Source organism: Podarcis cretensis (genome assembly GCF_951804945.1).
Source record: "Podarcis cretensis genome assembly, chromosome: 14".
Classification (NCBI taxonomy): Eukaryota; Metazoa; Chordata; class Lepidosauria; order Squamata; family Lacertidae; genus Podarcis; species Podarcis cretensis.
The window spans coordinates 22,896,831-22,910,087 of record NC_137183.1 but is presented as its reverse complement, the minus strand read 5'-3'; the positions used below and the strand labels follow the sequence as shown (position 1 = coordinate 22,910,087).

General features: G+C 41.7%; 1 protein-coding gene across 3 annotated transcripts in view; it reads right to left on the bottom strand.

Annotated features, from left to right (window-relative positions):
• ADAMTS17 (ADAM metallopeptidase with thrombospondin type 1 motif 17) overlaps positions 1–13,257 on the bottom strand; it is a 188,599-nt gene that overhangs the window by 11,210 nt on the left and 164,132 nt on the right. For all 3 annotated transcript variants that reach the window (XM_079954201.1, XM_079954202.1, XM_079954203.1), the window contains 2 exons: positions 11,847–12,051; positions 5,414–5,566 (listed from right to left, as the gene is read on the bottom strand). In XM_079954201.1, coding sequence (XP_079810327.1) covers positions 5,414–5,566; positions 11,847–12,051 — 358 coding nt within the window. The remainder of the gene's footprint in view (positions 1–5,413; positions 5,567–11,846; positions 12,052–13,257) is intronic.

The window sequence follows — 13,257 nt, the reverse complement described above, 5'->3', positions numbered from 1 at the left end:
CAAAGAGAAACAATTCCCATAAATTTTAACAAACTACAGTTTCCAAGGTTCTTTGTGGGAAGCCATGTGCTTTAAATGTATAGTCTGGATGTGAACAGAGTGTTTAATGCAGGGATGGGGAATCTGTGGCCCTCCAGATGTTGCTGAACTACAACTCCCAGAATCCCAGGCCTTGGACCATACTTGCAAGGGCTGATAGGTGTTCCCCAGCCCTGGTATAATGGGTGTCTGCATGAAAAAAATTGACTTGAGAATGAGCAAAGAGGCTTTGGTGAAGGCTACAAGTTTGTGATGTTTTAATGGGTCCTTTCTGTTTTATTGCCCAGTATTTTAGCTTCTATGTCATGGTAGCTCTTATACCTGTGGCAACAGCTAAAACAGAACGTAATCTGTAATACAGTTTAATAGAAAGATTGTTTCTAATAAAATCCCCCCCCCCCTGTGTACCTTGGATTTCTTTTGTTTTCTCTCTCCTTATTCTCCCTGGTTTTATAGAATATGGTTTACACTTGATCTTGCCAAAATGATTCAGTTGCAATTAGAAGTCTCTCATTACTCCTACAATGATGGATGACTGATAATCCCGCATAGAAGACATATTGGGGGGACGGCACAAAAGAGAGGTTATTCTAACAGGAAATGAGACTTTCCCCAGGTTTCACATGTCCTACTGGGATGGATACCTGCAGCCAGGATTGCAGAAACAAGGATGCCGAAGAGGCAATTGGCAGCTCCTCACGGCAGGGGAGGGCAGGTGTCTAGAGGCAATTTTTCAAATGCACTTTATCATGAGTGACATGACTTGGCAGCGGCAGCAGGAGTCTTCTCAATGCTCTCTCGTTTGCCAAGTTCTTGCTGATGCTTCAAAATGTGTTCCAGGCGGATATGGGTCCCCGGGGTGCCTCGTGGAGAGGCACTGCCAGTCAGGTGTGTGACATGGAAAGTAAGAATCGTTTCCCAGCTTGGAGTGGGGGCATGGAACATGGGCATTCTGCCAGATTCCCATGCTCGCCACCCAGCAAGGGGGGAAAAGAAGGGGGCTGCTTGCTTATCATAGGCTGGCCTTAAATACATAGCTATTTATCTCCTACTTGAAATAAGTAAATAAATGCACATTGTGATTCTGCCTCTGGGAGCCAGTTTCTGCTCTGCCTTCTCCAGTCTTCTGGGAAAGCAAAGTCTTCCAGCAGTAGCAAAGTGTTAGTAGTGCTGCAGAGTGGGCTGATAAGAGTCAGAGCTGTCAGCTGGAAAGTCCCTGATTCAACTCTTTTCTCTGCCATGAAAATTACTAGGTGGTCCTTAGGCAGAGTTGGTGGAGGAATCCAGTGGAAATGGAAATGAGAGTGTGAGTGGAAATGGATGACGTTTGCTTATTTGTCCCACGTCCGGAACAGAAATCAATCCAGAGAACATGATCGGTATTTGCTGGTGCTGTTTTTGTCTGCAAGTGATACAAAACTGGAGATGTGTACCCCCATCCCCGCTTTTGCATTGTGTTTCCTTTGTACGGAAAGGAATGCCGTGGAATTATTTAATTCATGGCAATTAATTAATGTAGAATTCCGCCACAGCAGACAGCATGACATAGCTTTTGTCAGAAGCCAAACTGCAGTGGAACGGACACAGCTCTGCATGCAATGAACATGGGTTAGAACAGAAATCTGTGCCTTATTACACCCCTAGCCTGAGGCAAGATCCTACAGTGACAATAGTACTTGCCTATAGGGTGGCGGTTAAATGTGAACCACTTTTAACATTGTAAAGCTATATATAAATGTTTACAGTTAACTAGATATATGCCCTGTAGTTTCCTGGATAAGCATTGCTCTCGAGGCTGTGTTTGTAAGCAGACTGCATGCAAATGGCTTCTTGGATAGTCCCCTAACCCTCCAGAACAGATTGGGTGGGGGCTGCAGCCAGATATAGACTATCTGCCAGGAAGGAGGAGGAATGACTGAAAATGGCCCCCTCCCTCTTTCTGCTGATGGATGTGTTCCATCAGCAAAGCAACAGCCATTGGGTTCCACCCATAGGCTTCAGTATGAAATAGGAGACCGATGGCTTTAGATAATTATTTGAGGGCCCCAAGGGCTAATTCAGTGAATTAGTATCAGCTGAATTCCACTCTTGCCCAGAAATGAAAGAAACATAAGCTGCCAGTTGCACCATCCTTGGTTGCCATAGTTCCACAGCTGTCAGTCATTGTACTTTTTTCAAATCCTGCTTTATGACAGTTCGAAGGGAAAAACTGGAGAGCACTGCAACTATTTCATATGCTCCACTCTGAAAAATAGACTCTATGGTCAATTCATAGCCTGAAGAGGAGGGGTTTTTGTTTTGTAAGCCTCAAAAAATGTTATTTCACCTGTTAATACACAGTGGCTGTTTATATTGGCTGGCCCTTCTGGTTCTATGTTCCAGGTTATGAATAATATAATGTTCAAAATTCCAAACATTTGGTGATAGAAATTCTCAGTGTGACCTAAATATTGGCTTAGCAGGGAGTGAATAAGTGAGAAGGCCCTCTCTCAGATGCAAGATCATATAGGGCCCCTTCAGCCATCCTTTTTTATTGGACATACAGTGGTGCCCCGCAAGACGAACGCCTCGCAAGACGGAAAACCCACTAGACGAAAGGGTTTTCCGTTTTGGAGGCGCTTCGCAAAACGAATTTCCCTATGGGCTTGCTTCGCAAGACGAAAATGTCTTGCGAGTTCCTGTGGGGTTTTTTCCCTCCCCCCCCTTTTCCTAAGCCCTAAGCTGCTTATCAGCTGATCCGCTGATAAGCTGCTTATCAGCGGATCCGCTAAAAGCCGCTAAACCGCTAATAGCGCTAATCCGCTGAGCTGTCAATGGGCTTGCTTCGCAAGACGAAAAAACCGCTATACGAAGAGCCTCACGGAACGGATTAATTTCGTCTTGCGAGGCATCACTGTATGATGATTTGTGCTCATGATGCTATCAGGGCAGTCATACATGACCCTGCTTTCAATGCTCTTTGTGCCTGCAGAGGTTTGGGGGCAGTAATACTGCTTCATTTCCAATCAGTGCATATCCTGCAATTTCCTACTGAAATCCTATAACTTTTCATATCACAAATGTTCTACGGTTGGTTACTGATCCCCTTTTGTTGTACATCAGCTTCTGTGGACAGCAATAATGTGGTCACGTAGGGAAGCATTGTAGAATAACTACGTAACAAAGCAGAATTAATACAACACTGACCCTCGGTCAGTGTCAATAATTATTGCAGAATATACCCAGAATAACACACCAGTCTGAAGGGGCCCATACTTTGGCCACCTGAGACCATAAACACCCTTGCTGTCAAATGGTCAAAAGTGGAAATTTCACCCAGAATGGACTAGGTGGGGGTTTTTTTTGCTAGAGTTCAGTCACTAACAACATAATTCAGCTCTAGTTTTTGGAAACTAAGGTGAAGCTACTGAACCTGTCTGCTTTTAATTGCATTCTGTGTGTTCTTTTGGAATAAGCAGCTTCTTTGTTCGAAGACCATTAGGTGGGCAAAGATAAGATATGTCTATTAACTAGACATGGGGGAGAATTTTGTTCAGACTGCATTTTTAAGTGAATTGACCTAATTTGCAGCTTCCAGACTATGCACAGACATTAATGCAAATATCCATCAGATTTGACACTTCTTCAAATCTTGCAATATGGATCTTGGCTCAAAAAAAAGGTGCAGACATGCATACAAAAATGTGTATTTTGAGGATAAGTCTAGGAATAGATGCATTGATATATAAAATAAGTATTTAAATATCCCCCCCCCAGGCTTATATGACCAAGGTAGAATACAATATTCCTGGGAAATTTCTGTTCCTTGTGAAAACATGGAATCTAGTAATGTAAAGGGACTTGATATACACTAAGGAAAAATTAACAGAATATTTGTCCACACTGCATTCTGGAAAGGGATAATTTTTGGCTTTCTACCACAGAATTCTCAGCACCTTACTGAACAAAACTGTCAAAGGATCCTGGGAATTAAAGCTGAAACAAAAAGGTGTAAATCTGTGGCACTAACTATAGTCTCTACTTTCTTAACCTAACATTTGCTTGACTCCACAAAACCAGATTTATATGGTCACATATTGCCCATGTATAAAGGAATCCTATGAAGCCCCAGGGATGTGCTTGTACTGCAGCTGCCCCAGTAAGTGTTTCAGCATAGCCAGAATGCCAAAGCTAGAACGTCTGAACTATATGGCCTTCTTATAAGGTGCTCTGCTAGCCTTGAAGGAAAGATCTTAAAGAGATCCACCAACCACACAGAGGGAGCCATATTTTAATCCTCTCCCTCTTGGCTCATCTCCTGTTACTTCACTGCTCATTTATTCAGTCACCCTCTGCAAAAGGAAAACCCCCAACATATTCAAGTAACAAGCATGCCTCACAACAATGAAATGTCGTCCGTAGACCCATTTATGAATGTGGCTTCTTGGCCTTATATGTATGTTGCTGATCTCAGTCCAAATATACCAATTCCTGTTCCAATGGGGTAGGCTCAATCCCAGTTTGAGAATTTGGAAGTGACAATAAACTATTGTGAGAATTTATTTCGAGTCCTGCTAACTAGATGGGTGTTTGAGGAACAGCTTCCTCTCCTTGGCTCAGTGGCTAATAATACATGGGCACAGTATCAAGAGTTTGGAAACCATAAAACAGCTATGGGGGCATAATTTCACATGGGCACACCATCAATGTCTCCACCCTGTTCTTGAAGATTCCATCCATGCTTGCAATCCTAGTTTTAACAGAGCTAAACTGAATTTTCCTACATTTTTCTCATGCTTCTATGATTTACCTTGGATTTCCTTGGCTCAGACAATGGGAATAGTGTTTCCTTAGCTATATTACACTACATGTAAAAGCTTTGATTCCTCAGTTTGATTAGTGTATACAGTTCCCTCTGCAAACATGAGAGCAAGAAATGTAGAGGGGCTTAGAGCCACAGGAAGCTGCCTTTATGCCGACTCGGATCATTAGTCCACCCAGCCCAATATTGTTAACACACCTTCCATTCTGTGTAGGAAACCTGCTTCTCTGTGGCTGTTTTGGGCCAAGAGACCACCATGGAAGCCTCTTGCACCCTGAGCATCCTGGGATACCAGAATTCTCAAGGAGGGATCCCTTGGAAAACAGAGTTAAGATGAGCAAAGAAGAATGTCTGCAATGGCAGTGGGCAGCAACAGCGGTGGAACAGATGGAGATTGGTAGAATTATTTCCAGGGGCTCTCCAGGGTTTCAGGCAGACCTTCTGGATGGAAATGATGTGCTCCATCACGGACTTGTGATCTCTCTAAAAGTTAACAGTCACTAAGAGATAACCAGTGGCCGTATCTGCTCTACTGAATTAAGGCTCCATACTGGGCTGAAAGCATGGCCTTACCTTGGACCAGTCTCCTGTTTTCCACTCATAACAGCCCGTGTAATCCTCGCACTCTTCCTCATCCCTCGGCCTAGTGGCTGAATCACACTTCCCTTGGGGGTTGGTGCATGTGACCGTTCTCTTCTTCTTCCCCTGCCCACAGTTGGACGAGCACTGCAAAGCAATGGGCACAAACATTGGTTGTTGATGAAAACTGACTTGGACGAAAACGGAGCAAAAATCTATTGTTGCCAACAAGTTTTTCCTAAGTGGTTTCAGATGTAAAGAGTTCTGCTTTCCCAAATGTTTCTCACAAGAATCTTCATAAAATTTTGACTGGGAGATTGTGGGCATGTTGGTGGGAGATTGACGTTGGACATTAACTCTAGCCATCATCTATCCAAGGCTATGTACACAGCATATCTTCAAAGAACATTTAAAGCACACACACACACCAAGAATCCTGGAAACTGCCATCTCTTAAGGGTGGGAATTATAAACCTGTGAGAAGCAAACTACAGTTCCCAGTGTGCTGCAGTGTGTGTGCATGCTTTAAATGTATGGTGTGTATGGAGACAACTAGCACTGGTATCAATACATTCCCCAAGTCTCACCAATACAGTTGTTAAACCTTCATTTTAAATGTGCAAAAAAAGAAGAAAAAAAGAGTATGCTACACACCAGGGCTGATTCTAAATTAGTTTGACTGGCAGATAATATTGGAAGGAAAACTGAGCTTAATAATATTTCAGACTTATAATATTGTGAGCGTCATCTTTAATTCAAACTGTAATGCAATCTGTGACATAAAGGAAACAATAAAAACACATAAAAACCAACACAAATGTTTAATGTGGACACATCATGAAACCACCTCATTGAAGTTCATGGATCACTGGTGGGCTACAGATCAGCTTGTGAACTTCTGGTGTAGGGCATTAGCAGGGGAAAGTGTGGAACATGGCTGAATATTTAGCTCTGCCCCCGATGTCACAGCTTCTTTCAACAACCACATGTGCACATGGTTCTATGCACAGTGCAAGCTCCTGCTTGCTACATAGGGGCTTTGTATCCCTTGGACATGCATACAATCAGGGATCCTGTTCACACGAAAGCCCTACTCATAAGCAGTAGCTTTTGCATAGGCCTTCCTGAACACATAATTACATGCAACTAGGGATGTAAGAAGCATTGTTTTCTGTTCTGCCCTTTATTTGTCACATGCAGTACTGTATCCGTTCTGCCGCAGTTCCTCTTCTGCCAAAGACTATGTTACTTGTCTTGCCACATACACTGAAAATCCATCAATGTATCCATCAAGATAAAATGTAGAACTGTGCTAAGTGCTTGCCTGTTCCGCTTTTCAGGCTAAAATTTCTAGCTTTGGGGCAGGGAGATAAAATATTTTCACCCATACCCTTGATCATGCACAACGTATTCACTTTGTTTTCCGTTTCCCTCTTCTGCTTTTTGGTATTTTGTTTGTTTATTTTTCGGTTGAGAATTCTATAGGATGGTTCTAGCCAATCAAAGCTCATATACTAAATGCGGTGAGGTCACAACACTATGCAGCCAACCAGATTGGCTTACATGCTGACATCACAGAGGGCAAATACAGCACATTAAGAGTGAGAGTAATGATGACTTCTGGTTCTACTCTCCCCCACGATAGCGGGAGATTGTTGGCAAAGGAAAAGCAAGGATGGTTGAGGGTAATCATCCTTGCAAATTCCCCCCAGTGATGGAGGGGGTGGGGAAACAGGCTTTACTTGCAGTTTGTCTCGGTACCTGGTTCTCGCTCCAGCAAGGAATGTGAGGGGCAGGGAGGCGCTGAGTGCAAAAGCACTTCGCCTGCCGAAAACCTTCCAAAGCCGCCATTAAGAAGCAGAGGTTCTCCTGTTAACTGCAGCTTAATTTGACTAAAGTACAGGTGTGTGCTAAAAGAGATGAGATCACAAACTGCGGAACAAACCAACTGCAAGGACTTTAAGGTTTGAACTTGGATAAGACTTCATTCAGTGCAAGACGGTGGGGAGGGAGGGGAGCCTATGGTTTCTTTATTTAAAGTTTTCTTCTCTACATTTATGATTCGGCAACCCTCCTCTGAATGTTAGTTCAGATTGTATTTGTACAAGCGAGGATGGAAGAAATTGGATTATAAATATGGAATATAACATCAAACGGAACTGTGTGTGTAAAAAAAAGGGGGAAAGGGAGGGAAACTCTATTTTGCAAAAGGTTTATGATGGAAACTTAGAGCTGACTCTTCCCCTTTATTATTTACGAAGTCAAATGAATAACGCTAAGAGGACATGGAATTTAATTTAATTTAATTGGAAGTATAATTGCTTATATATCTTGAGTTGGAAGGAACGATGAAAGGAGTCTGTGAAGCACGGGACAGAGCAATGGATACATTTCTGAAACACCAATGGGATATTAGCTTCACCAAAGGCATGACGGATAACAGCAACAACAGGGGGAAGAAAGATGTAACATCTTACAAGGACAGGAAGAAACACCATGGACAGAATAATTTCCACACACAGGAAGAACAAGGATATAATTTGAGTTCCTCACTTGTAGTTTTACAAATCATTTGATGCATCCACACAAATAGGAGTTATTAATATTGCAGTTGTTGTATAGGGGATTATTATTATGGCCGGAATGCAATTGAAATGAATAAGATTTTGGAATGCAGAAATAAAGAAAATCATCAAACCATCAAATCTAGCATGCGGGGGCCACTTTATCTAAATTATACAATTTGATGTTGAACAATTAGTATTAATAACTGTATTATAATTGATATTGTTATAATAAGGCTATTATTGGACTAATTGAAAACTAATAAAAATTATTATGAAAAAGAGAGAGAGAAAGTAATGCTTCCAGCCCTAGTCACATGAGTATTTCTAGCCAATCAGGAATATGATGGTGTCACTAAAGGCAAACAAAGACTATTCAGGATAATATTTGTCAAATAAGCGAGTAAGCAACATTGCCAAGCAGTTATGGTGCTTTTTGACACTGTGGAAAATGTTTACGAAACTGCTCAGTCCTAATAAAAATGCTAGCTTTTTCTGGAGCATCAATCTTCACACACACACACCCTTCAAGGGATCAGCACAGAAGAAACTGTGGACTTGACACTGAATAAATAGTTGGAGATATGAGATACTCCATGAGATCTTTTGAATGCGCTCCAATAAGTTTCTCTATTTAGGGGGTCTAGGATGGAAACAGGACTCAACCTGATATACGTTACAATAAACGGGCAGATCTCAGCATGCCTGTCTAATCGTCTTAAAAAAATACAATCCAGGCAGTCATGACCTGTTGACCCTGTTAAGGACATGAATGACAAGTGTTTATGAGCTGGCAAGCAAACAGACATGCTTTGAAATACTTCACAGCAACTGCAAAGTGACTTATTGAAGAAGAAGAAAATCTGGGAAGTCTTCCACTTAATTTATGGCTGCTCATTGCATGACCCCCTTATGGAAAGTAACATCTTCATAGTGTGAAAGCAAGAATAGAATTCTGTTGGCTACTGGGAAAGATTCCTTAAGATTGCAAGGATGCTGAAACTCAACAGCTGTGTCTTGAAATGAGTGGCCGGCTGTAACCATCCTCAAAAAAAAAGAGAGAGGCTGAATAACTTGGTGCTGTGGAGCAGCATTAAAACACAAGACAGGAAAGGATTCAAAAGGCTTGCCAGCTGCTTTAGTCTCCTCCTCTAAAACAGGAAATCAGGACCAGCCAGACTGCACTGTAATCACTGGGCGCAACAAGTGTAATTTTGGGGAATGTGAAAATTCTCAGCATATGATAACAAAGATGTGCCCCAAAATGCCTTGCAGTATAGCAGAAAATGTTGGGGCACAAGTTTCCGATTGAGTTCTTTATCTGAACTCTAAGCCTTGCAGTGTTGGTTCCAGGATTCTGTTGGTCCTTGGGCACGGCACCCTCTGTAGGTCTCTTCAAGTCAGAAGAGGCAAGACATGAAAACTAAGAATTCTCCTTTGCTGCATCAAAACTTTCTGGTTATTCTGTGCAATATAAGAATGGTAGGCAGCAAGGGCAGTGGGCCTTCTGATAGTCTTAGGGCCTTGCCAAATGCCCAGCTGTGTTAACCTATGGATCTGGCTGTGGTATTTCTTCTTTCTCTTTTCCATGATTGTACTTATGAATTGCTTTTAAAAAAAATAAAAAGCAAACTTGAAGTGACTTACAATATAATACATTTCCTGACCTGTGGAAAGGAATCCTGATGAGACCCTCTTGGATTGTGTAAATGTGTGCGAGCGGAGAGTTGTGCCCAACCACTTGGGGTGACAAGTCAGCCCTGCTGGAAATTTGTCTGGCTTTTCCAAAGTTTATGCACGAGAAGCAGATTTGTTCAGATTGGTAGTAGCAGGGCTGATGCATTTCATTTGTTAATGTATGTAGTCAAGACAAAGGTCTTTTTCAGCCCCGCAACCTGAGATCCTTTTAATGGGAGATGCCAAGGTCTGAACCAGGGCTGTCAGCATGCAAGGAACTGAGTTATGGCCCTTTCCTTTAAACAGAACCAGAACTTAAAAGGCCCTGAAAAGCAGAAGCAGGGAATCTTACTAATGACTATATAAAGTAGGACCAGATCTACACATTCCTCTTCATATATGTCAGTCCACTAAATGTGGTGGAGTAATGCATCATCTCAAAAAATTGCTACTGTGCCCCATTAAAGTAAGAATTCATTATTTTTCTCCACAATGAAAGTGAACCTTTGCTTTATGATTTAGGAACGTAATAGTTTGACTAAAAACCAGATTATATTTTGCATTTTATTCAAGTTTGGCAGCCAGAAAAACCCAAAGCAATTCATGTGAAATATACAGGAATTTCCACCAGCACCATTGAGATTTGAGATTATTATTTCATTTTAAGATTATTCATGCTACAAGTAAACTCTATTAACCATGTACAATATACTTAAAGTGACGTAACAATTATTCTCCTTCTCAGCAACATGCAGCATTAGGTCAATTAACAGCAAATGCCACCTAAGACTTTTTTTTTTAAACAAAACAACTGGTTTACATTTACCAATCAAGACACAAAATTGATTAAAGGAAAACACACCTCTCACTTTAACGTTATTAAAAAAATCATGTATTGCAAAGAAGTGGTTTAGCTGGATCCTTTATCTGATGAATCTCTCACGTAGCACAATTCATATTTGTGGAACAAACTCAAGATGCAGATACTTAGAAGCTAAGGATTGGCTAACCCTGAAACCCAATGCCATGCACACACTTAATTAAGGAGCTTTGCTCATTTAATTTAGACAGGAGTCCGAAAGCAATCAAGGCACTCATTATATTAAACATTCAGCTGATCCTTCACCCCTCTAAGCCTGTGAAAGAGCCAGAAAACATCTTTAAAGGTTTTTGTGATAGGAGCTCGATAATGTCAGCTGCAAAATATGAACTACACCATAAAAGATTATGCAGAGCTAGTGGTAGGACTCAATGTTGTTAAAAGTCACAATATTACTTTTGTGGAAATAACCTCTTGGCAGCGATATTCCTAAAATCTATTTTCCTGAAAGCAATCACAAGACTCATTGACACAACCTTGAGCAAACAAGGCAAAATAGCAGGTTTTGGTAGATACACAGCAGAAGAACATTGGGGCAGTGGGGAGAAGTATTGGATCTGTGTTACTAAAATTGGTCTTACATCAATCACTGCCTGCTTTTCCCAATACATACAGAGTCACTGTGTGTTGAGAAAACGACTCTGTTGCGTGGTGACTAGTTTTACCCCCCCTGGATGGTGTTATATGTGTGCTGCTGGCCTGAATAAAATTCTGGAATGTACTTCTTGAACTACCTAAACAATAAAAGATTCTTGTGGCACCTTAAAGACGAACAAATTTATAATGGCATAAGCTTTTGTGAACTCAAACTCATCATATGATATAGTATGGATGCATGGGGGCAAACCCCACCAACTTGAGCTGCTTCAGGAGGTGCCATTGGATATGTCCCAACCCTAGGTTCTGGAAATGGATTCTGGGAATCTGCTTCTGCAGGTGCTATTTGGGGCATGTAAAAGCACCTACATCACGGTAGTCAACGTGCTGCTCTTTGGGTATTGTTGGACTACAGCTTCCATGAGCCCCAGCTAGCATAGGCAGTGGCCAAAAGGATTAGGGAGTTGTAGTCCAACAACATCTGGAGGGCACCACATTGGCTAATCCTGGCTAGGAAACACTGATTCTTAATAGCCTGGGGAAAAACATTAATTTTAAGACTTCCACAAAATGCCCCTTTGATATTTATCTTTAAAAAAAGATTAATTATGGATCACATGAAGTAGGATTTGCTCATGTTTAGTAGACTCCAACTTGGGGTTTTTATTTTGGAATTCCTGTCCTTTTCCTCCCACCAAGACTTCTTTACCTTAGACCACTCCGATGCTTCCCATATGGAAAGGCAGTCTCGACCTTCACAGCTTTGTACTGGTGTCGGCTTCGGGCCGAGGCAGTAAAGATCCCTAGTGTTGACATAGGTGCCATTCTGCAGCTGATAGACACATGCCACTTCTCGGATCTGGATGCCTTTGGAACAGGTTGCAGAGCAAGAGCTCCACTGCCCAGCCACCCACCTGTTAAGAAAAGAGAAAAAAAGGATTCAATAGGGACACAGCCCTTTGAGACACAAGGCATTTATACAAAGCCACTCATCAATCACTGCCTCTTGTGCCTACCCTGGGTGGGTGTCAGGTCCCACCAACCTGTGTCCAAGGTTTTTATTATTTGAAATCCTACATTTTTAATGCAGAATTAAGAGGCTTTAAATCTGGACACAAGAAACCCCTGCAATTTCTTGGTGGTGGAAGATTATGTATTACAACAGCCTAAATAACCTTGATGTTCTTTTTTAAAAACTTTTTTATTCGAAATTAAAACAAAACATATTATCCAGAAACATATCATCCTTATTCCCCCCCTATTTTTCCTCCCCCCTCCCCCTCCTCCACAAAAACCACCCCCCACCCCCTGGCTTCCCTCAGTTCCAGTCTTTGATTTCTCTACAAATGCTGTTTTCTGCATGTTACACAGTTGTATAGATCCTTAAACTATTTAGCTGATTATCATCAATAAAAAAGTTTGTGACTGTTTATTCAAAGCCAGCCAAGGAGTGCAGTTTGCTTTGTTGTGTCTTCAAATACTTTGTAAAGGGTTCCCATTCATCTTTAAAGTCACAGTTATCCTTGTCCTGTAGCTTATATGTCAATTTTGCCAGTTCTGCATAGTCCATCAATTTTTCTTGCCATGATTCTTTAGTTGGGGTTTCTTCAGTCTTCCATCCTTGTTCTTTTCCAAGTTAGGGTTACTAAAGCACACTACATGCATATTACTAATCCTTTCTTCCTTGGGCCCAGATAAAAGTGTCCTCCTACCTTGTGTAAGTTGGTTTAAAGACAGGAATGCTTTTGGCATGGCCAGTTCCCCTTACAGGCAATGCACCTCACAACTAAACTTGCAGGGGGTTCTAAGGTGCCTTCTTTCTGCAGCTCAAATCCTTGAGCTGGATCTGTATACCTGTTCAGTGATGCAAATTGCTTGCAATTTAAGTGCCTTAATGAGAACTATATAATCACATAAGTGTTGCCCGTCTCTTTTCATTAAGCAAATAAGTTGTATAAAAACCACCCAAGCCATTTATACCAAGGGTCATTTGGGAGCCTGTGGCTTGCAGGCAATTGTTATGCTGTTTAACTGAAGCAAAGTTGCTTATGGGCACTGAACATCCAGTTCTAAAGGTCTCCATGCCCCCTTTGATGGTCAGCTGCTAATGCTAGCTTTTC